The sequence below is a fragment of the Hemiscyllium ocellatum genome, chromosome 2, assembly GCF_020745735.1.
Source record: "Hemiscyllium ocellatum isolate sHemOce1 chromosome 2, sHemOce1.pat.X.cur, whole genome shotgun sequence".
Classification (NCBI taxonomy): Eukaryota; Metazoa; Chordata; class Chondrichthyes; order Orectolobiformes; family Hemiscylliidae; genus Hemiscyllium; species Hemiscyllium ocellatum.
In genome coordinates this window covers 141563393-141587693 of record NC_083402.1, presented here as the reverse complement: position 1 = coordinate 141587693, position 24301 = coordinate 141563393, and the positions used below count along the sequence as shown (strand labels likewise).

At 41.0% G+C, this 24301-nt stretch overlaps 1 protein-coding gene across 1 annotated transcript in view; it reads left to right on the top strand.

Annotated features, from left to right (window-relative positions):
• LOC132825556 (tudor domain-containing protein 7-like) overlaps positions 1-7545 on the top strand; it is a 110235-nt gene extending 102690 nt beyond the window's left edge. Inside the window, exons 16-17 of the mRNA XM_060840937.1 lie at positions 1714-1874; positions 7117-7545. Of these exons, the coding sequence (XP_060696920.1) occupies positions 1714-1874; positions 7117-7337 (382 nt within the window). The 3' untranslated portion in view covers positions 7338-7545. The remainder of the gene's footprint in view (positions 1-1713; positions 1875-7116) is intronic.
• Positions 7546-24301: the final 16756 nt, after the last annotated feature.

Here is a 24301-nt window from a genome sequence, read left to right as displayed (position 1 = left end):
ACGTTGATTTGTTATCTGCTACCTCCCTGGTCCCTGTTGTTAATCACCTAGTCACATCCTCCAAGGGTCCCCTTCTCACTTTAGCTACTCTTTTATTTCATACACCCATGGAAGTGCTTGCAGTTTTTATATTTCTAATGTACTTTCATAATCATTGTTTTTCTCTTATTGTCTTTTTCGTCATCCACTGATGGCTTCTACAAGTTCACAGTCCTCTGGTCTTCACCTTTGTGCCTAATTTTTCAACTGGATATTCTCCTTGACAGCCTTTGTTAATCATAGTTGGTTTACCTTTCTTATCCGATCCTCATTTTTTCACTGAGAGTTAAGAAATATTCTGCTTAAACGTCTGCCACTGCTCAGCCATTGGCCTTTCCCTTAGCAATTTTACCCAGCATGCTTTAGACACCTCTTCCTTCATAACTATGTAATTGACCTTACTTAGGTTGAGGACATTGGTTTGCAACCTAGAACCACTCTTCCTTAAAGTGAATTTAGATTCTACCATGCTGTGATTACTACCCCAAGAGGATTCTTAGGATTAAGATTGAGATCTCATAGCTATCTCATTACTCGGTCTAAAGTAGTCTGTTCCCGTGAAGGTTGTGCAGTTGTTCTAAATCAATCCCTGATTTACTATTTTGAAGAAAAATTCTTCCATGTTATGTTTTGTCCAGGCAATGTGCAGACTAAACTCACCCACGACAGTTGTAATGCATTGTTACGTGTCTCCATTATTTATTGATTTATACTTTGTCCTCCAGTGAGACATCTCTTCAAGGCTGATGGACATTTTTCCTCCCATGAAATCTTTCCCTTGCTAGTCCTTGTTTCCAAATTGATTCCACGTCATGATCGATTGTGCCTACATCACCACCCAGCACTTCACCAATTCCCTCCTTTACTAACAACGCGACTGACCAATGTTACCCTCCTTGCCTACTAATTTGATTAGATTAGGTTACTTATAGTGTGGAAACAGGCCCTTCAGCCCAACAAGTCCACACCAACCCTCCGAAGAGCAACCCACCCAGACCCATTCCCCTACATCTACCCCTTCACCTAACACTACTTGCAATTAAGCATTCACCTAACCTGCACATTTTTGGACTGTGGGAGGAAACCAGAGCACCCGGAGGAAACCCACGCAGACACAGCGAGAATGTGCACACACATTCAAACTCCACACAGACAATTGCCTGAGGCGGGAATTGAACCCAGGTCTCTGGCGCTGTGAGGTAGCGGTGCTAACCACTGTGCCACCGTACTGCCCATGGCAGTGGTAATGAAGCTATGGTCACTACAATCTGCCATTGAGACCTTGTAGCTGTTCAGCATCATTCCCTAAAACCCAGTCCCTTCTCCTCTCGAGACAACTAACCAAAAGAAATTTGTCCTGAATGTGCTTTTAGAATTGAGTCTCTTTTACATTTTACACTGATTGTAGCCTAGTATATGTTTGAATTCACATCTGTTGTAATGTTATACTAGGTATATGGAAGTATTCAAGAAAATGTAAATAGGACTCTATGATTTTTCTCCTGGGTTACTTGGAACAGTGTTCAAGATATTAATCAAGATATTGTCAGAAGAATCCACAAAGTAATCCTCAATGATTGGAATTGATGCATGCATTGAAATTTTCGGATCTATTGCTGTTTTTTATAAATAACTTTGCAAACTTACTTGTGAATAACCTTTATGTAATTGTAGGTGGTACCGTGTATTGGTGAAAGGAATACTTACAAATGGTTTGGTGTCAGTGTATCAATTGGACTATGGTCGACATGAACTAGTGAGTTGTAGGAAAGTTCAGATGCTGGCACAACAATTCCGTCAATTGCCTTTCCAAGCCATTACAGCACAGTTAGCAGGTGAGTTCAACTCTAATGAAGTGGATATGATTATGTTAGATTCCCTACAGTTTGGAAACAGATCCTTCGACCCAACAAGTCCACATCCTCCGAAGAGCAACCCACCCAGACCCATTCCCCTACATTCACCTAACACTACGAGCAATTAGCATGGCAAATTCACCTAACCTGCACACCTTTGGACTTTGGGACGAAACCGGAGCACCTGGAGGAAACCCACGCAGACACGAGGAGAATGTCCCGAGGCGGGAATTGAACTTGGGTCCCTGGCGCTGTGAGGCAGCAGTGCTAACCACTGTGCCGCCCCTTAGAATGCTGCAAAAAAAAATCCTTTAATAATTATAAGCAATGAAATCCTGTCAGATTCAGGGTAGATATCCTTTTCGTTGATGAAACACATCCCATGCAGGTGATGGCCTAGTGGGATTAACATGGGTCTGTTAATCCAGGGTTCCAGGTAATGTTCTGGTGACCTGGGTTCAAATTCTGCCGTGGCATTTGATGGAATTTGAATTTCATGAAAGCAAAATCCCATCTGGTTCACTAATGTCCTATAGGGGAGGAGACGGCCATTCTTACCCAGTCTGTCCGACGCACTCTGGACAATTAGAGGTGGGCAATAACTGCTGGCCGAGCCAGTGACACTGACATCCCATGAATGAATAAAAAAAATTCAATGGAAGTTGAGCGTTTTGAGGACGCTATTTGATTTGAAAAAGAATTAAAATACTTAAACAATTAGGCGGCACAGTGGCTCAGAGGTTAGCACAGTAACCTTATAGCGCCAGGGACCTAGGTTTGATTCCAGCCTCTGGCCACTGTCTGTGCAGAGTTTGCACATTCTCCCCGTGTCTGCGTGGGTTTCCTCCGGGTACTCCGGTTTCCTCCCACAATCCAAAGATGCGCAGGTCAGGTGATTTGGCCATGCTAAATTGCTATAATGTTTTCGGTGCATTAGTCAGAGGGAAATGGGTCTGGGTGGGTTACTCTTCGGAGGGTCGGTGTGGACTTGTTGGGCTGAAGGGCCTGTTTCCACACTGTAGGGATTCTAATCTAATTTTGTTTTCAGATAGTTTTGAATTAGGATGGTTAGCATTTACGAAAGTTTTTTATGGTCTTTATTTGTTCTACATATGAAATTTGATACTTTTTTAACTAAACAGTTTAAATATAAATTGCCATTTGATTAACATATTATTAGTTGAATGTAAATGAACTGTTCAAATAAATGGAGATTATCATTCAAAAGTGCCATGGTACTGATGTAGATTGTCACTGGTTTCCATACTGTCTATTACCCAAGAAAGCATAATTTTATGTTCTGAAGAAAGCAAAAGTGATATGGGTTTGACTTTAAATCCAAAGACAATTTAAAGGTTTTAAAAACTGCTTAAGACTCACTCATATTTGAATGTCCTCTGAACTCCTAGTGAAGATGTCTCGAATATTCCTCAATCTTATCTGTTTTGTCAACAGATTACAGAATTTACTAACATTAAAATAAATTAATCTACAAGTACAATACTTACATTTGGAAGTGGCTGGGAGTAATGAGTTTGAAATTGTATTTGCTTCCATGATAGCTGCATTTGGGAAATAATATTCTGGTCTATATGGGGATCATTAAGTTCCTCCATTACTACTAATCTATTTGCACTTTTTCATATGTCTCCTTCAAATTCTCTCATCAATATCTTTCCCACTAAATAATAACATTTACAGTAGCATCTATCACTCGGTTCCTAACAATACTATATTCCACCTCTTGATCTCATCCCCTTCCAGGTCAACTTAAACTCTCCCAGTAGCCCAAGCATACCACATTACAAGAATATTTGGCCTGCTCTGTAATCCTACCTCTAACCCTCATCCAGTCTCTATTGGCTTGCAGTCCCTCAGTGACCCAGTGTCTCAAGAATTTAAAGCTTTTCTGCCTACAGCTTCTGTCCATCTATTTTACTAACTGCAATTATCTATTGTTTTATTTCTACAGTCATCCACTTGTTGCACTGCAAGCAATCCCAAGGTTACTACCTTTGAAATCATGATTTCTAGCTCTCCAGAACCACTTTGTAGGCCCTCATGCCTCCTATCTATTATAGCCACTCAGTGACGGCCTTATTCCTGTCACAAAAGAGATATAATGCCTTACTGCAGTTCATATAGATCACATCTACCGCTCTGCCCTCATCAATCCTCTTTGTTACTTCAAAAAACTCAATCAAGTTTGTGAGACATGATTTCCCACACACAGCCATGTTGACTATCCCTAATCAGACCTTGCCTTTCCAAATACATGTACATCATGTCCCTCAGGATTCCCTGCAACAACTTGCCCATCACCGTCAGGCTCACTGGTGTTTAATTCTCTGGCTTTTCCTTACCACCTTTCTTAAACAGTGGCACCATATCTTCATGGCACCTCCAGTCTTCTGGCACCTCCCCTGTGACTATCAATGATATAAATATCTCAGCACGAGGCCCAGCATTCACTTCCCTAACTTCCCACAGACTTCTCGTGTACACCTGATCAGGTCCTGGGGATTTATCCACTCTCATGCGTTTCAAGTCATCTAGCATTTCCTCCTCTGTAATATGGACATTTTTCAAGATGTCACCATATATTTCCCTACATTCTATATCTTCCGTGTCCTTTTTCACAGTAAACACTGATGCAAAATACTCATTTAGTATCTTCCCCCCCCTCTCCTGTGGCTCCACACAAAGGCCGCCTTGCTGATTTATGAGAGGCCTTATTCTCTCCCTAGTTACCCTTTGCCCTTAGTGTATTTGTAAAAACCCTTTGGATTCTCCTTAACTCTATTTGTCAAAGTTTGATCAGATGGGTCAATGGGCTGAGAAGTGGTAGATGGAGTTTAATTTAAATAAATGCGAGGTGCTGCAGTTTGGGAAAGCAAATCTTAGCAGAACTTAAACACTTAATGGTATGGTCCTAGAGAGTGTTGCTGAACAAAGAGACCTTGGAGTGCAGGTTCATAGTTCATTGAAAGTAGAGTTGCAGGTGGATAAGGTAATGAAGAAGGCGTTTGGTATGCTTTCCTTTATTGGTCAGAGTATTGAGTACAGGAGTTGGGAGGTTATGTTGCGGCTGTATAGGACATTGGTTAGGTCAATTTTGGAATATTGCGTGTAATTCTGGTCTCCTTCCTATCGGAAGGATGTTGTGAAACTTGAAAGGGTTCAGAAAAGATTTACAAGGACTTTGCCAGGGTTGGAGGATTTGAGATATAGGGAGAGGTTGAATAGGCTGCAACTGTTTTCCCTGGAGTGTCAGAGGCTGAGGGGTGACCTTAGAGGTTTATAAAATCATAAGGAGCATGGATAGGATAAATAGACAAAGACTTTTCCCTGGGGTGGGGGAGTCCAGAGCGAAAGGGCATAGGTTCAAGGTCAGAGGGGAAAGATATATAAAGGACAACTTTTTCACAGAGGGTAGTAGGTGTATGGAATGAGCTGCCAGAGGAAGTGGTGGAGGTGAGTACAATTGCAACATTTAAAAGACATCTGGATGAGTATATGAATAGGAAGGGTTTGAAGGGATATGGGCTGGGTACTGGCACTAGATTGTGTTGGGATATCTGGTCGCATTGACGAGTTGGACCAAAGGGTCTGTTTCCATGCTATACATCTCAATGACTGTATACCATCCCAGAAATGCCAGTCTGCATGCTTAGAGAAATTTTTCCCAGTCCTCCTGTACAGCTGAGCCATCAGAACTAAAATAAAGTCAAGAACTGCAGATGCTGGAAATCTGAAACAAAAACAGTTATTGCTGGAGAAACTCATCAAGTCTGACAGTATCTGTGAAGATAATGTAGAGTCCATGTTTCAAGTGCAGTGGCCTTCCTGTTTCTCTAGCATTTTGTTTTGGTTCCACAAATATTGAACCTGATTGGAGACTCAAATGCCCGTTGGTCGTCCATTTTCCCCTTTGCCTGCATACCTGTTAACTATGGGTGACCACATCCAGAAACAGTGTGCAGGAGTTGACTAAGCAGTGGAATTTTCTTTTTTCCATTTTAAAGCTAACTAAACATTGCTGTTCAAAAGATGTTCGGTAAACCATGGTATACAAGCTCTCGGAGATCAACTAGTTAATCAGCTAAATGGCTTAAACAGGTTCCTCTCCTTTAGCAGAGCTGACTTATTTTCAGTATAAATACATCTGTCTCTCAATCCTGCATGTATGAAGCCAGGATTTGGGTAAGGCAGACTATAAGTTAATAGAATAAATACACTTCAATAGCACAAAGATAGCAGGACAAATGTTGCAAAGCTTTAGAGAGAGTGATTGTACCTAGACACACTTTGGTTTAGAAGGCAGCCACACACCTTAGGTTAACGTTTCCTGATTTGAGCAGAGGGTAGGGACTAGAAGTTGTGACTGAGAGTATGGTAGGTAAAAGGATCAAGAAGGTGAGAGTGGAAAAAGCACAGTCCTTGCAACTATTCAACAGGTTTGAGGTTTGAGCTCCCCTTACATCCATCCCCAGTCCTGAAGAAGGGTTATACCCAAAATGTTGTCTTCTCCACCTGATGCTGCCTGGCTTGCTGTGTTCTTCCAGCCTCCTGTTTGTCTGTCTTGGATTTCAACATCTACAGTTTTTTTTGTCCCTAACAAAGGCTGCAGATGAGCTTGAAGTTTCAGGGGGAGGATGCAGTTATCCATATAGATACCAACTGCCTAATAAGCTCTGGAAAGAGAGACTGCACAGGCAGTATGAGGGATTGGCACTGAATTGGAAGGCAAAACCTTAAAGGTAATAATCTCTGGATTGTAACCTCAGCCACATGCAAACTGCCATAGAACATAGATTATATTAGTGAATGTATGGCCCTAAGACTGGCACTGGTGTAAGGGAAATGAGGTACATGAACAGCTGAGGTACCCTCCAGAATTTAGCATGTTGACTGTCCAATCCAGAGAATACCCAGTCTGTGGTTACTTTCTGAAGCATGGTCTTCAGATTAGTCCTGTCAGAAGAGGAGCAGATTATCGGATACAGTTTTTAAAAAGAAAAACCTGCTTTGTATGCAAATGATAGGAGATTGTAGAACATTAGTTTAAGGAAGTGTTTCTTAACATATATGAAATGCAGGCCTTTTCTTTATCTACTGGCTATTTGAAATTTCATCCACCAAATATATGTATTGTGCATTTTTTTTTATGCAAACCAAATGAGCTTGACATTTGAATTAATATTTCCTATGTATTTTGCAGGTGTCAAATGTGAACAGTGGTCAGAAGAAGCATCAATAGTTTTCCGTAACCATGTTGAGCGAAAGCCTCTTGTGGCCCAAATACAATCAGTTCATGGGAGTGCATATCCCTGGGATAGAAAAGTGGTGACTTACTTGGTGGACACATCTCTCCCAGACACAGATGTCTGGATACATGATCTGCTGACAGAGTACCTTGTAGAGCTGTCAAAAGTTGCATAATCATTGTTTACCTTAACAACATTATAAAATAACTTTAACTTCTGACCATTAGCAATAACTGAAATGAGAGCACAATACTAATCTAGTTTGCTGTTATTTACAAGGTTTTCAAATAACTTGGGGATGGAATGTTAGTGATTCTAAAGAACCTCATGCTTTGTTTGTATAAAAAAGAACTTAACCAAATGACTCTTTTTGTCCACTTACCAATGTTTGGATTACTGTACTGAAGAGATTTGTTTATTGAAAATGTGCTATTGGTTTGCCACTTACCTTTGCCATTGGCCATGTATTGAAGTGAAGGATTGTGTAGGAATAATAAACTAATTAATCATTCCAATGGTTATTTGTATACTTATGCAAAGCTTAACTGTAAACAACAGTTCAAATACTATCTACCGTTTCATTTTAGTACTGGAATTTCATTTTCCAATAGCTGAATTAAGAAATATTTTTAAAGCAGGACTGTTATATTAAAAATAATTGAGATGCAATTAATTAGTAATAAGAAATCTATCAATCTGTACCTGAAATATAGTCAAAAGTTGAACTTCCACAGCCTCATGTGGAATTCCAAAAGTTCACAGTCCTCTGTGTGAAAAATCTTCACTTCACCTCAGACCTAAGTAGCATCCACTTTTTTAAAAATTGTGCCCCAGGTTCTAGTCAGTCCAACCAGGGGAACATCTTAATTCTGTTTCCCTTCTATCCTTTTACCTATTATGTAAGTTTCAGTGAGAACAGTTGTCATTCTTTGAGACGCTAGAGAATTCAGGCCCAATCTTTCTTCATAGGACGATCCTGCTATCCCAGGAGCAAGTCTAGTGAACTTCTGTTGCACTCCTTTTATGGCAATTTTAACTTTGAGATAAGACCAAAACTGCTCTCAGTTCACCCTGGTGTGGTCTAACCAAACTCCTACACCATCAGAGCATGACTTCATTTCTCCTACATTTCTGTTTTTCCTACCTCACATTTTTCGACAGTATATTCCATTTGCTATCTCCTAACATATTAATTGTGTCTGAATCTTCCTGAAGCCTCTTTACATCTTCTTCCTAGCACATGTTCCCATGTAACTTTGTATTATCTGTAAGTTTTGAAATGTGAACAATTGAATCCCAAGTACTCATTCTTGCAGTACCCACTCGTCACAACTGCTGAAAGAGGCAAAAAGAAAGTTGACACTGAAACTAATCCAAGTATCACTTTCAAGATTAGAAATGCTGAACAAAGGTACTCATCGATCAGCTGCTTTCCTGTACTTGTGATGTTTCACTGCTGTTGGTCTCAGTATAGGTAAGCCCCTCAATTCATACCTTATTTCCTCTCCCCCTCACCTCTGGAGACTTTATTCCCTGGAGTAACCCTTTAACCCTGAATTCTCATGTTGGCCCAAATTTCCAGTTCCTTATTTTATCTCAGTCTCACTTCAATGAAGTTTCCCTCACTCAAAGTGTGCACTGTGTTCTTCTGTCCTTCCATTTAGTCTTCAAAGTAAAGAGGTAACTTTATCTTCAACAAGTAAGGGGATCACCAAAGAAAGGGCTTTTTTTTTACTTAACTGTTGAACTCTGCCTATATAAATATCAAATAGATAATGGAAAGTGTCAAATTTTGGAAAGATTTTGTTGCTATTGGGTCTATATATTACAAACTACAGAATCACCTATGAATGCACTATTCTGCTAGATTTTTACCTAAAGGTTTTCATTACAGCAGAAGATGGCTACCACTCCCTTGCATCCAAAAGGAGGGTATGAGAAATATGCAGAGCTGACCTTTCAGATATCATTTTGAAATTATTTAGAGCCACAGATGTATACTTAAATTGGAAAAATCCAAATGTGACTGCACTGTAACAGTTTTGCATGTTTCTGAAGAGGTTTATAATTAGGATCTAGGAAGGAGATGCAATAGCAATTTTTTTACAAGCTATCAGCAATCTTTTAAAGTTGGTCAGATTGTGTTTACATGCTCCAAAACACACAGCCACTCACTGCCTCTCCTGACACGGCTGATCATCGCTGGGCTGAGGAATGTTTGTTGTTCACACCCAACACATGGAGAAAACTTTTTTTTTACAGTTGACCATAGATTTTGATTTAAACCTTATATTTTCAAAAAGAAAGCCTGTTGACAAATGCATTAGTTTTAAAGTCGGAATTTTACTGTAAAATGGGGATTCAAACTAGTTGGTGAGATGGAAACTAGTTCATCTACCTTTATGGATAGTTAATTATTTATTCAGTCTTGCAACTCCTTCCATGCATGAGTCCAGCTGTTCCCTATTTATATCTACGCAGTCAATTAATTAACTAATCAACCCTAATCAGCTACATAACTACATGGTATTTAACAAAATGAAGCACCACATTAGTCATTTATTTATTTAAGCATCACATTTTATGCTGGTTTGCTCATGTAAAGGTTGTACTATAATGCCACAACAGCATATCAGTCAGCACAGTACAAATACTGAAGCCAGATATCTAAACAAAGCTGATTTAAAACAGTGCCAGTTCCCTACAGTTACAAATGATATTTTCTTTAAGGACCATTAAAATCTTTTGCCTGGATTTTAACCATTTTATGTATTTAGTATTGTCACAAAACAATATCTACCTTGATTGTGACACTTTGCCATTGCATACATGCAATCTTTAATCCTATGCAGACAGATCTTCGTACAGCCAAACCATTTCAGATCAAATTAGTAAATAGGCTGATGTTTCACATTTACACTGAATATGGTTTTTGATCTGTCTCACGTAGAAAAATAATAGAAAGCCAATAAGCTGTAATTTTGCAAGGGATTTGATAGCATTCTAAATCTGCAGCTTTATGATCTGATTCAATTTCTTTTCAATTTTGTATGTCGCTATATTTAGCAGAGCAGTTTGAAATTCTCCAAATTTTTAAACTCATGCTTGCTTGCAGCTGGAGGGGATTTATGCACAAGCTAGACAAATTTTAGACATTTTCTTTTGTACACAATGCTGTTGAGATTCAGAATTAATCCTATCCCCATGTCACAGTTCCATGATGTGAATAATACTTCAGAATTCCGAAATTGAAATTAGTGAGTTTCATTATATACAAAATTTTCATTAAAAAACTAACTTTTTTGTATATAATGGATTGACACTAAAGTAAAACAAATCGCATGCTCCACTTTATAAGAAAGCCTGTGTTTACAGTACTGTTGACAATGTCCCTTACATAGGACCCTCTGAAGTTACCCCATTCCACCCCAACCATTGACCTCTGCTAATTCTGTTCCAAATCAAACCTCTTTTCTCCTTATGTGCTTAAGTTTCGCTTTTGCATTTTCACAAAACATTCTTTATTCAGTCAGACCATCAAACGGGTTACATGTTCTTTCGGCATCAGAATATCTGCTTAATTTTACCACACAAATTCACAGATTTAACAGAGGACACTGCTGGGATATAATGTGTTCAGGTACAGTATATGTGACCTTTGCTAGGAAATTAATATTGAATTAAGGAGACTCAGACTAAATCAAATTGCAAATTTTATTCACGTTAAACAAGTAAATGAACAGTACGGTATATTAACAGCACTTAGAACAGTTATCAGCCTTTAGTATCAAAATAACGTTTTTTTTAGATTAGATTAGACTTACAGTGTGGAAACAGGCCCTTCGGCCCAACAAGTCCACACCGACCCGCCGCAGCGCAACCCACCCATACCCTTACATTTACCCCTTACCTAACACTACGGGCAATTTAGCATGGCCAATTCACCTGACCCGCACATCTTTGTGACTGTGGGAGGAAACCGGAGCACCCGGAGGAAACCCACGCAGACACGGGGAGAACGTGCAAACTCCACACAGTCAGTCGCCTGAGTCGGGAATTGAACCCAGGTCTCTGGTGCTGTGAGGCAGCAGTGCTAACCACTGTGCCACCGTGCCGCCCCACGTTGCTGCTGTCTTGCCTCTCAATTTTCATCTTGGTAAGATATGTCTACTTAGTTATAAAATTGTTGATGTGAAGTCCAGTACAGCTATTTTCTCCTACTAGTAAAATAACTGATTTCAAGTAGCCACACAAGTTGTCACACCATTTGTAACTGATGAACCAGAACCGCTTCCAATTTAAAAGATGCAAATTATTTGCAATTTACAATAATGCTCCATATCTGTGTTTCCAACTGCATTCTTCTTAACTGCATAATTTGTCTGATACTGGACTGAGCATTAAATCAACAACATACCTATTATCAGAAAGCTTCCTTCCATTTACCTAATATCACCAAATTCTCCTTTAATAGCGTGCTAACTGCTGCTCAAAATGTGACTATGCTTTGTTCCCACTTTCTTCGCCATTTTCTATTGGAACTGCTTCTGCTCCCACAAAGTGTTACTTTAAAAATACTACTTTACAGTTCTCTTCGCGATCTCACCTGCATTACTGTTTCAACTTTTTAAAGCTCATCCATAGCAAATAAGCACTAAAAGTGCAAAATAGTCTTGGGGGTGGAAATAAAAAGTTATTTTTTCTTTTTGCCTTCTCAGTTCTGAAATCTAACCAAAAATGGCAAATTTTAGAAACCTTCGGCAGTGGGACAATAATTGTGGAGAGAACGATAAAATGCTTTGGGAGGGTGTATCCTCACCCATCTATACATTTTTCATCAGCTGTGCAATAGAAACCGTTACAGTGGTAAAGTGGGCCCAATCAGCAAGACACATTTGATCTCGCCCTTTCATCCGCTAGTGCTTTCTATTTTAAGCAAATTACCTTCCATTCCCCCTCGCCTTTTAATATCCTCATTAATTTTGTCACTAAGATTATGACCATGCATTTAGTTGTCTCTGCTTTGGCCCAATTTTTTAACCAAAATACTTTCTTCTCTTTGTCTAAGCTCTGAGCCTACGTTGTGTTGCACAAATCCTGTGAAGGAGTAAATAATAAATGTTTCAAGGTTGGAACCATAAATATGAATGCATTGCAAATTTTTGATAGAAAACAATTTGGTGAACTAAGGTTTGGTGGTAAATGGTTCCTTGACTAGGAGATCGGATTAAAAGTGAAATATTTGTCAAAGTACTGATCTCCTAGATTCCTCTGAAATCCTTATCCGTGCCTTTGTTATCAGACTTGTTTACTCCAATGTTCTCCACTCTAATGTCCCATCCTTCATATTTGGTAAATTGCAGCTCCTAGTTTCTGGTCCTTGTTGACTTGCATTGATTGTGAGTGGCACAGCTATTATTTTCAGTGGAAGTATGGAATTACCCTGAGTGAGTGAGTAGGCAATGCAGACAGTATTGTCAGGGTTATGTTAATAGTGCTGAGGGTTGGGTTGAGTGACAGGGAAGATGTTTCAGCTAATAGTGAGAGTGGTAGAGCATAAGCCTTGGTGAGAGGTGGAGATGGAGTGAGTGTGAGGTACCAGAGACAAGATGGTGATAGAGTGGAGAAGGTTGTTGTCCTTTTTCCTACAGTGATGGGTAATGCTCCTGATTCGTGAGACTATAAACTAAGTGGCATCTTTGGAGTCAGCTGGCAGGAACTGATATCAAGGCGTCCACTACTGGTCTTGAGATAAGAGGAACTTCCATGTCTCCATCATCCCACCCAGCAGGACCACCAGCTCCCTGCCCACACAGCAGCTTACTGATGTCAACCCTTCCTGCCATGTCCAGGGTAAATATTAGGAACTATGCCAGCCCATTTGAGAAGGATAGTGCTTGTCCAGGAGCACAATGGCCTTTTAAAGACAGTGCAGGTAGGAGAGATGCTAGTGAATTTAGACATATCCAGTGAGCAGCAAGTTGTTCTGGTTGTAGTGTGTGGTAAGATGGAGTCAGAATCTGACGTTAGGGGTGGGGTAGGTACTTAATGAGTTTAGTAAGATACAGCAAGAAAGCTTATTAGGCTGTCAGGTGGGAATCCTTCCAAAGAAAAACTTGACACAACCAGGACGTGGCCAAAAAAACACTTATAATTGAGCACATTGTGTCCAAATGCTCAAAGTAGAGTCCTAGAGTTATCCAGCATGGAAACAGACCCTTCGTTGTCCATGCCGACCAGATATTTTCCAGCATTTGACACATATCCCTTTAAGCACTTCCTATTCATTTTAATTTGCCTGTCTAAATGTCTTTTAAATGTTTAGATATAAATGCCTTTACTGCTTCCTCTGGCAGCTCATTTCATATACGCATCACCCTCAGAATGAAAGCATTGCCTCTTGGGTCCCTTTTAAATCTTTCCCCTCTCACCTTAAACCCTGCCCTCTAGTTTGGACTCCCCTACCCTTGGAAGAAGAGTGTGCCCATTCAACCTATTGATGCCCTTCATGGTTGTATAAACCTTCATAAAGTCATAGAGATGTACAACATGGAAACAGACCCTTGGGTCCAACTTGTCCACGCCGACCAGATAATCCAACCTAATCTAGTCCCACCAGCGAGCATCTGGCAGTCCCAGTCTATGTTAGGAAAGTTAAAATCCCCTACCATAACTACCCTGTTATTCTTACAGATAACTGAAATTTCCTTACAAGTTTGTTTCTCAATTTCCCTCTGACTATAGGGGGTCTATAATACAATCCCAATAAGATGATCATCCCTTTCTTATTTCTCAGTTCCATCCAAATAACTTCCCTGGATGTATTTCCAGGAATATCTTCCCTAAGTATAGCTGTAATGCTATCCCTTATCAAAAAAGCCACTCCCCCCTCCTCTTTTGCCTCACTTTCTGTCCTTCCTGTAGCATTTGTATCCTGGAACATTAAGCTGCCAGTCCTGTTCAACCCTAAGCCATGTTTCTGTAATTGCTATGATATCCTAGTCCCATGTTGCTAACCATGCCCTGAGTTCATCTGCCTTCCCTGTTAGGCTTCTTGCATTGGAAGTTACCCCTCAGCAACAGGAAACTATCTCAACTGCCATTTCCCTGTTAGCTACCAGATGCGAATATGGAGGAGATAAGCTAAGTAAGTTTGGGTTATTATCACGGAGAAGCTTTGTATTATAAGCAACTGTCTAGGTTTATAGCTGCTGCTGCAGTCTGTCTTGTGAAATCATCTCACATGCCTCTTTTATCATTGTTGAGTGCTGGTGAAATGAATATCTCATTAATATCAGCCGTTCTTTGATCCAAAGAAGACATCTCAGGGTCATAGGTTTCTGCTGTGTGCCTTCATGCAATGGGCAAACCAATTCTCAACTCACAGGGCAAATAGGGCAGGATGTCCCGTGAGGTAATGGGATCTGCTGTGCAGAGCTTACTTCCTGTACCTTCTTTATCTACTGTCAGGCTGCCTCAATATTAACATGTTTGGCCTCAAGGTGTGTGGTACAGTTTGATGTTGACAAATTGCCAACCTTTTGAATGATCAGTAACAAGCCGCTTCCAGTCATTAATGTAAATGCTGCTTCAAGGAGAACTTCAGAATATCCTTACAGCTTCTTCTAGGTCCTTCCCTTCAGCTCGGGCCATTTGAGCGAGGAGAAAGCAGGATCTGACCAAGAAGGCCGTGCTTGGGCCTTCAGACGCAGGGTTCACACAATTATTGTTGATTTTGTGGAGGTTTATCATGACAACTGCTTTGTACACCAGGAACTTGCAGAGTTCCTTCATGTAAAATATTCACTGCCACTGTTTGTAGAAAGTTAATTTAGCCACAGCTGAGCTGGTGTTGGATCACTTTGTAAATGGTAGCCTTTCAAAAGAGGTGCCTGGTGAGATGGGGAAAAGCTCAAGATGTTCCAGAGTCTCCTCTTGAACATATTTAGGAAATGGAACATTTAACTGACCAAGTCTGGGTTGATATGTGAATTTTGTTTTGACGTGATTCAAATACAGGTTGAGGCTCATCGATGTGAAATTGAAGCGATTGTGAGAATTTTACAAATCTAGTACAAAATGACTGTGACACATCATCCATAAACTGTACAACATGCGCCTCTTTAATGGTCAATGTAGCATGGAGATGTTTGACGTTTTATTTTACAAGTTAAAAGGGTTTTACATCTCAGAAGTATTTATTATGGGCTGGCACGGTGGTTCAGTGGTTAGCACTGTTGCTTCACAGCGCCAGGGACCCAGATTCGATTCTAGCATCGGGTGACTGTCTGTGAAGAGTTTGCACATTCTCCCTGTGTCTGCGTGGGTTTTCACTGGATGTTCTGGTTTCCTCCCACAGTCCAAAGACATGCAGGTTAGGGTGGGTTGGCTATGCTGAAATTGTTCATAGTGTCCAGGGATATGCAGGCTAGGTGGATTGGCCATGGGAAATACAAGGTTACAGGATATGGTGGGATGCGCTTTGGAGGGTCAGTGCAGACTGTATGACGTCTTTCCGCAGTGTAGGAATTCTATGAATACTCGTACCAGGGGGCAGCTGATCGTTGAAGAGGTGAATATCTGATGGATTGTAAATTGTATGGGGGCTATCACACAGCCTTGCTTGACATTGGTCTAGATTTTGAGGAGGACAATTTCTGAATTCCACTGCTGTCGTATAATTATGGAGCAGTTGCAGATTTGGAATGAAAATTCTTGGACATCCAGATCACTGCAGCACAATTGACAGAGTCTTTACAATTTGCTTTGGTCCAGTTGAAGAATGCCATGAAAAATTCCTGGTATTGTGTTGACACTTATCTTGGAATCTTCTGGCAACAAAGACTGTGTTGGATGTTTAAAGCCACAATGTGTCTCTGGGAGGATTACCTCAGCTTAGGAAATAGATTATTCCAAAGAACCTGTACCAGGATGTTCCCAACAATGGACCTCCAGAAAATAACTCAACAGCATAGGTTTCCCCTTCCTGAGGGTTGTTACATTCCTGAAGTCAGTATGTGTGCGCATGTATGTGTACGTATGTGGATGTGTAAGTGCATTAATGTATGTGTGTCTGTGTGTATATGTGGGTGTTTTAATATGTGTATTTTTGAATGTGTGTAGGTGTAGGTGTAGGTGTGTTAATGCGTGTGTGTGTGTGTGTGTGTGTGTGTGTGTGTGTGTGTATGTTGTGGGGTGGGGAAAAGCAGCTTACTGAGCAGCAAAGAGAATTCTCTCCCTGAAACCCAAATCTGCAGAATGAGAGCATGGAGCATTGATTTGAGCAAAATCCCACTAACCTTGACAGTCATAGCTTGAATAGATTCAGGGCCACAGGTTTTGTTGTTTTCATCTGTTGGATTTCGTATTGTAATTGGCCCAAAAGGTTCAGCCATGAATCCTTCCACAGGACATTAGAGTCATAGAGTCATAAAGATGTACAGCGTGGAAACAGACTCTTCGGTCCAACCTGTCCATGCCGACTAGATATCCCAATCCAATCGAGTCCCACCTGCCAGCACCTGGCCCATATCCCTTCAAACCCTTCCTATTCATATACCCATCCAAATGCCTCTTAAATGTTGCAATTGTACCAGCCTCCACCACATCCTCTGGCAGCTCATTCCATACACATACCACCGTCTGCATGAAAACGTTGCCCCATAGGTCTCTTTTATATCTTTCCCCTCTCACCCTAAACCTATGCCCTCTAGCTCTGGACTCCCCCACCCCAGGGAAAAGACTTTGTCTATTTATCCTATCCATGCCCCTCATAATTTTGTAAACCTCTATAAGGTCACCCCTCAGCCTCCGACCCTGCAATGAAAACAGCGCCAGCCTGTTCAGCCTCTCCCAGTAGCTCAGATCCTCCAACCCTGGCAACATCCTTGTGAATCTTTTCTGAACCCTTTCAAGTTTCACAACATCTTTCCGATAGGAAGGAGACTAGAATTGCACGCAATATTCCAACAATGGTCTAACCAATGTCCTGTACAACCGCAACATGACCTCCCAACACCTATACTCAATACTCTGACAAATAAAGGAAAGCATACCAAATGCCTTCTTCGCTATCCTATCTACCTGTGACTCCACTTTTAAGGAGCTGTGAACCTGCACTCCAAGGTCTCTTTGTTCAGCAACACTCCCTAGGACCTTACCATTAAGTGTAGAAGTCCTACTATGATTTGCTTTCCCAAAATGCAGCACCTCGCATTTATCTGAATTAAACTCCATCTGCCACTTCTCAGCCCATTGGCCCATCTGGTCAAGATCCTGTTGTAATCTGAGGTAACCCTCTTCGCTGTCCACTACACCCCCAATTTTGGTGTCATCTGCAAACTTACTAACTGTACCTCTTATGCTCGCATCCAAATCATTTATGTAAATGACAAAAAGTAGAGGGCCCAGCACCGATCCTTATGGCACTCCACTGGTCACAGGCCTCCAGTCTGAAAAACAACCCTCCAACACCACCCTCTGTCTTCTACCTTTAAGCCAGTTCTGTATCCAAATGGCTAGTTCTCCCTGTATTCCATGAGATCTAACCTTGCTAATCAGTCTCCCATGGGGATCCTTGTCGAATGCCTTACTGAAGTCCATATAGATCACATCTACTGCTCTGCCCTCATCAATCATCTTTGTTACTTCTTCAAAAAACTCAATCAAGTTTGTGAGACATGATTTTCCATGCACAAAGCCATGTTGACTATCCCGAATCAGTCCTTGCATTTCCAAATACATGTACATCCTGTCCCTCAGGATTCCCTCCAACAACTTGCCCACCACCGAGGTCAGGGTCACTGGTCTATAGTTCCCTGGCTTGTCTTTACCGTTCTTCTTAAACAGTGGCATTAAGTTATGGAGCTGTTGGAGATGTTAACCAGAGAAGAGAGAGTGAGCAAACTGGGCCAGTGTTCACTCTAGTTTTGAAGAATGAAACTTGATCTCATTTGAAACTTACAAAATCCTTACGGGGATACATAGTATAGATGCAGATAAGATTTTACGCTCGTTGGAAGTCTAGAACCAGGAGGCACAATTTAAAACTAAGGGGGACTGCCATTTAGGATTGAGATGAGGGGAATTTTCTAAACTCCGGATGGTTTATCTTTGAAATTCCCAACCCAGAGAGGACTAGCAGCTCAGTCTTTGAGTATAATTTGCATAAAAGTTAAAGTTCTTAATTGGAGTAAGCCAAATTTTTATGGTATGAGACAGGATCTTTCAAGAGTTGATTGGAGTAGACTGTTTGCACGTAAAGAGACAAATAAATTATCAAAGGTGAAATGACAAGAGTTCAGAGGCATTATGTTCCTGTTCAAGTGAAGGGTGAGGCTTGAAGGATTAGAGAACAATGAAATAAAGATACTGAGGATCTGGTTCAGAGTAAGAAGGAATCCCAATATCGACACTGGGATCAAGTGAATTCCTTGAAGAGTATAAGGGTACATTTTTAAGAGGGAAATTAAGGAGATGAAAGGGAATATGAGATAGATTTGGCAGCTAAGGTTAAGGATAAACCAAAGAGATTCTACAAGTACATTAAGAGCAAAACAGCAACTAGGGCCCTTTAACAATCAATGAGGTCATCTATGTGGGGAATCACAAGAGATGGGAGAGCAACTAAATGAACCTTTTGTGTCAGTTGTTAATGTGGAGGAAGAAATGGAGGCCAGAAAACTCAGGGAAATAAATGTTTACATCTTGAAAACAGTCCACATTACAGAAGAGGAAGTGCTGGAGGTCTTAAAAAACATACAGGTAGATAAATCTCCTGATCAAGTGTATCCCAGGATGTTAGGGAAGAAATTGCAGGGCCTCTAGCAGAGCTATTTGTATTATTTATAGCCACATGTGCGTTGCCAGGGGACTGGGGCATCGCCAATATTGTGCCTTTATTTACGAAAGGCTGTAGGGAGAAGCCCTGAGAGCTGTAGATATAAGAGTCTGACAGCAGTAGTGGGTAAGTAGTTGGAGGGGATTCTGAAAATGGCATTTACATGCATTTGGAGAGGCAAAGACTGATTTGGGATAGTCAGCGTGGTTCTGTGTATGGGAAATCATGTCTCACAAACTTGATTGAGTTTTTTGAGGATGTAACCAACGAAACTGATGAGGACAGAATGGCAAACATTGTCTACATGAACTTTAGTAAAGCCTTTGACAAGGTTCTGCATGGTAGCCTACAAATTAAAGTTAGATCACATGGAGTCCAGAGTGAGCTTGCCAATTGGATATAGAATTAACTCATGGTAGGAGATAGAGGGTGGTCGTGAGGTATGTTTTTCGAACTGGAGGCTGTGACCTGTGGTGTTCCACAGGGATCAGCGTTGGGCTGATGTATATAAATGTTTGTAATTTATATAAATGATTTGGTTGAGAATTTAAGAGGCATGGCTAGTAAGTTTGTAGATGACACCAAAATTGATGGTATGATGGACATTGAGGAGGATTATCTAAGATTATAAAGGGATTTTGATCAATTGGGCCAGTGGGCGGAGGAGTGGCAGATGGTGTATAATTTGGATGAATATGAGTTATTGCATGTTGGTAAAACAAGCAAGTGCAGGATTTATACAGTTAATGATGGTCCCTGTTTAGTATTGTCAAACAAAGTGACCTAGGTACATAGTTCTTTGAAAGTTACATCAAGTGGACAGAGTAGTTAAGAAGGCATTTAGCACGCTTGCCTTCATTGCTCAGACCATTGAGTATAGGAGTTGGGATGTCGTGTTGAGATTGTATAGGATGTTGATGAGGCTACTTTTGGAGTATTATGTTTGGTTCTAGTTGCCCTGCTGTATGAAGGATATTATTAAATTGGAGAGGGGTCAGTAAAGGATTCCTGATGAAGGGCTCCGGTCTGAAACGTCGATTCTCCTGCTCCTCGGATGCTGCCTGACCTGCTATGTTTTTAAGCAACACACTCTCAACTCTGATCTCCAGCATATGCAGACCTCACTTTCTCCTTCAGAAAAGGATAGGCTTGATAAGCTGGGATATTTTTCACTAGACAGTAGGGAGTTGAGGGGTGACTTTATAGAGGTTTGTAAAATTATGAGGAGCACCGATAAGGTGATTGCTCGGGCTTTTTGCCTAGGGTGGGAGAGTTAAAAATTAGGGAGCATATTGTTAAGGTGAGAAGAGAATGGGTCATAGGCCAAATGCAGGCAAATGGGACTAGGTTAGTTTGAGAAACTTGATTGACATGGACGTGTTGGACCGAAGGGTGTGTTTCTGTGCTGTATGCCTATAACTCTATGATCCTAGAGGTTGATAATTTGTTGATTACCACGAGCATAAAAGGTTTTGAGAATAGTATGGGTTCAAAAAAAATTAAAGTGCTCAATCAGCCACAACTGTATTAAATGATGGAGCAGGTTCAAAGGGCTGAATGGCTGACTTTAGTTTATTTTTTCCTCTCTCAGGAAGGATATCATTCCATTCCTTAAGAAGAGAGATACCTCTTGAGAGTGAAAGAGATTTTGACCATTTGACTTTGATCTTCAAAAGGCCCACCCCAAATTTGGATATAATTACAATTAGCATACTCTCGAGTCTTTTGGGTTTTCCATTCCCACTACTTTTGTTTCACTTTGTGGATTTGTCGTGAGTGTCAGCCTTGAGTTGTTGGAATGCTGCCTTGCGAATCAATGTCTACCAATGCAAATAAAGGATTCTCCACAACAAAGATATAAAACACAAACCAAATGAGTATATCTGGTCACATGGGAGAATCCATTTATTTTTGTTTGACAAAGGCTCGACAGATATACTCTGACCGATCTAACACTTAGTCAATTGCAGTTCATCATTGGCAAATAAATATTTTTTGATAACGTTGATGGCATTAGGCACACTTTATCCTGCTGAGAAAAAGATCCATAGAAAATCATCTAAATGGGCTATTGTCAATGTGCTAATTGACAAAAATGACATGTGGGCTAATTCTATCACAATAAAATCCATAACACTGTTTCAAACAAAAAACATCTTCAGTCTGTTTTAGCACATATTGCAGCTGTACAGGACATTGGTTAGGCCACTTTTGGAATATTGCGTGCAATTCTGGTCTCCTTACCATCAGAAAGATGTTGTGAAACTTGAAAGGATTCAGAGAAGATTTACAAGGATGTTGCCAGGGTTGGAGGATTTGAGCTATCAGGAGAGGTTGAATAGGCTGGGGCTCTTTTCCCTGGAGCGTCGGAGGCTGAGGGTGACCTTATAGAGGTTTATAAAATCATGAGGATGAGGGAGTCCAGAACTAGAGGGCATAGGTTTAGGGTGAGAGGGGAAAGATATAAATGACACCCAAGGGATAACTTTTTCATGCAGAGGGTGGTACGTGTATGGAGTGAGCTGCTGGAGGCTGGTACAATTACAACATTTAAAAGGCATCTGGATGGTATATGATTAGGAAGGGTTTGGAGGGATGTTGGCTGGGTGCTGGCAGGTGGGACTAGATTGGGTTGGGATATCTGGTTAGCCTGGACAAGTTGGACCGAAGGGTCTGTTTCTGTGCAGTACACCTCTATGACACCTATTCTGAGAACTAATTTGGTTCTTTCCCTTCCTATATTCCATTTAGTCACAAGAATCTCTTCAATTCCTTAATGAAATCCATCATTGCTCTATTACTTATGATAATAATTAGTACCCAGAAATTTATCATCCATTATATCTTGGGTTTTAATGGATACATATTTAAAAAACTATCATATCTCAGACTAATTGTTGCTTCTCAGGATGCTGTCATATGCTATCCATCATAATGATTCTCAAATGTCGTGGCCAAAGTCAAAAGCCACACCATACCAGGTTATAGTCCAACAGTTTTATTTGAAACAACAAGCTTTCAGAGCATTGCTTCTTCTTTGTCGGGTGAAGTGGAGGGTAGCACACAGGCACAGGATTTATAGGTGGCGAGATAATGGCAAGATACTTCCAGGTAATTAGGAGTGTCAACAGATAAATACAAGTAGGATGAGTGGAGTGTTGATAGGCTGAATAGCAAGTCTTTGCAGGTGATCAAAAGTCAAGATTAGAGTGGTGCTGGAAAAGCACAGTAGGTCAGGCAGCATTCAAGGAGCAGGAAAATTGATGTTTCGGGCAAGAACCCTTTATTTTGAACCCCTGGGTCACCCTGTTCACCAAAACTAACCAGGGCCTTACCATTAACTGTATAAATCCTGCACTTGTTTGTTTCACCAAAATGCAATAACTCACATTTATCCAAATTAAATACCATCTACCACTCCTCCGCCCACTGACCCAATTGATCAAAATTCCTTTGTAATCTTAGATAATCCTCTTCACTGTCCACTATACCATCAATTTTGGTGTCATCTGCAAACCTACAAGCCATGCTTCCTAAATTCTCAACTAAATCTTTTATATAAATTGCAAACATTTATATACATTAGCCCAACACCGATCCCTGCGGAACACCACAGGTCCATTCCTGATGAAGGGCTCCTGCCCGAAACATCGATTTTCCTCCTTCTCGGATGCTGCCTGACCTGCTGTGCTTTTCCAGCACCACTCTAATCTTGACTCTAATCTCCAGCATCTGCAGTCCTCACTTTCGTCTAGGTGATCAAAAGTGTCAAATAATGTGAAGTAAAGTGGCAACAGCTGAATAACAAGTGAAGGGGTGACCTAGGAACCGATTAATAAAGGCAGAGAGATAATTACAAATAATCAAAAATAAAATGGTGCTACAGACAAACTAAATGGCTGGAATAATATGATAGGTATAGGCACGATGATGGTCTAACCAAAGGAACAAGTAAAATACTGAACAAACTGTTTAAGGAAGAGAGATAATAACAAGTTATCAAGGTGATAGTGTAAAAACAGAACAGTAAGGAAGATTTTACAAACATAGAACAGTGTGGTGGGGTTACATGTGGTGTGACATGAACCCAAGATCACAGCTGAGGTTGTCCTCATGGATATAGAACTTGGCTATCAGTTTCTGTTCAGCAATTCTACATTGTCATATATCTCGAAAGCCACTTGCCCGAGGATCACTGGCTGAATGTTCTTCACCGCTGAAGTGTTACCCAACAGCAGGGAACACTCCTGCCTGAGAATTGTTCCGCAGTGCCCATTCAACTATTGTCATAACATCTGCATGGTCCAGCCAATGTACCATGCCTTGGGGTATCCTTGCCTGCAGCGTATGAGGTGGACAACACTGGCCGAATCACATGAGTTTCTACTGACTATGTGTTGGGTGGTATTCCCACATGTGATGGTAGTATGCATGTCGATGATCTGACATGTCTTGCAGAGATCGCTGTGGCACTGTGGTCTCTAATCTCCTGAAGACTAGGTAGTTTGCTGCAAACGATGGTCTATTTAAGGTTTGGCGGTGGTTTGAAGGCAAGAAGTGGAGATATAGGGATCGCCTTGGCCTTGGCAAGATTTTTGTCATCATCAAGGATATGGTGAAAGCTGTGAAGGACATGGCCCACTCCACAGAAGGGCTGGATAACACAGGATACTCCATTGGTCATGTCCCATGTCTGTCTTCTACGGAGGTCATTGCAGTTTTTCGCTGTAGCTTGGCAGAACTGGCGATCGCTGAGATGAGCTGTCCTGTTCTTAGGGTGCCTTTCCGCATTGCATTCCTCCTTGTCTGAGCAGATGCTATGTATAAACGATGTTGTGATAATACGGCAACCTCATGGCAGTCACAGTTTGAGTTTGAGATTTTTTTAACATTTTGACATTCCATCTCATTAAACTCCACCTGTTATAGAGTCATAGAGATGTACAGCAGGGAAACAGACCCTTCAGACCAACCCGTCCATGCCAACCAGATATCAATCTAGTCCCACCTGCCACACCCGGCCCATATCCCTCCAAACCCTTCCTACTCATGTACCCATCTAGATGCCTTTTAAACGTTGCAATTATACTAGCCTCCACCACTTCCTCTGGCAGCCCATTCCACACACACACCACCTTCTGCATGAAAAAGTTGCCTCTTAGGTTTTTTTTATATCTTTCCCCTCTCACCCTCAACCTATGCCCTCTAGTTCTGGAGTCTCCCACCCCAGGAAAAAGACCTTGAGTGAAAGGTAGTGGACCCAGCACTGATCCTTGTAGCACTTCACTGGTCACGGGCCT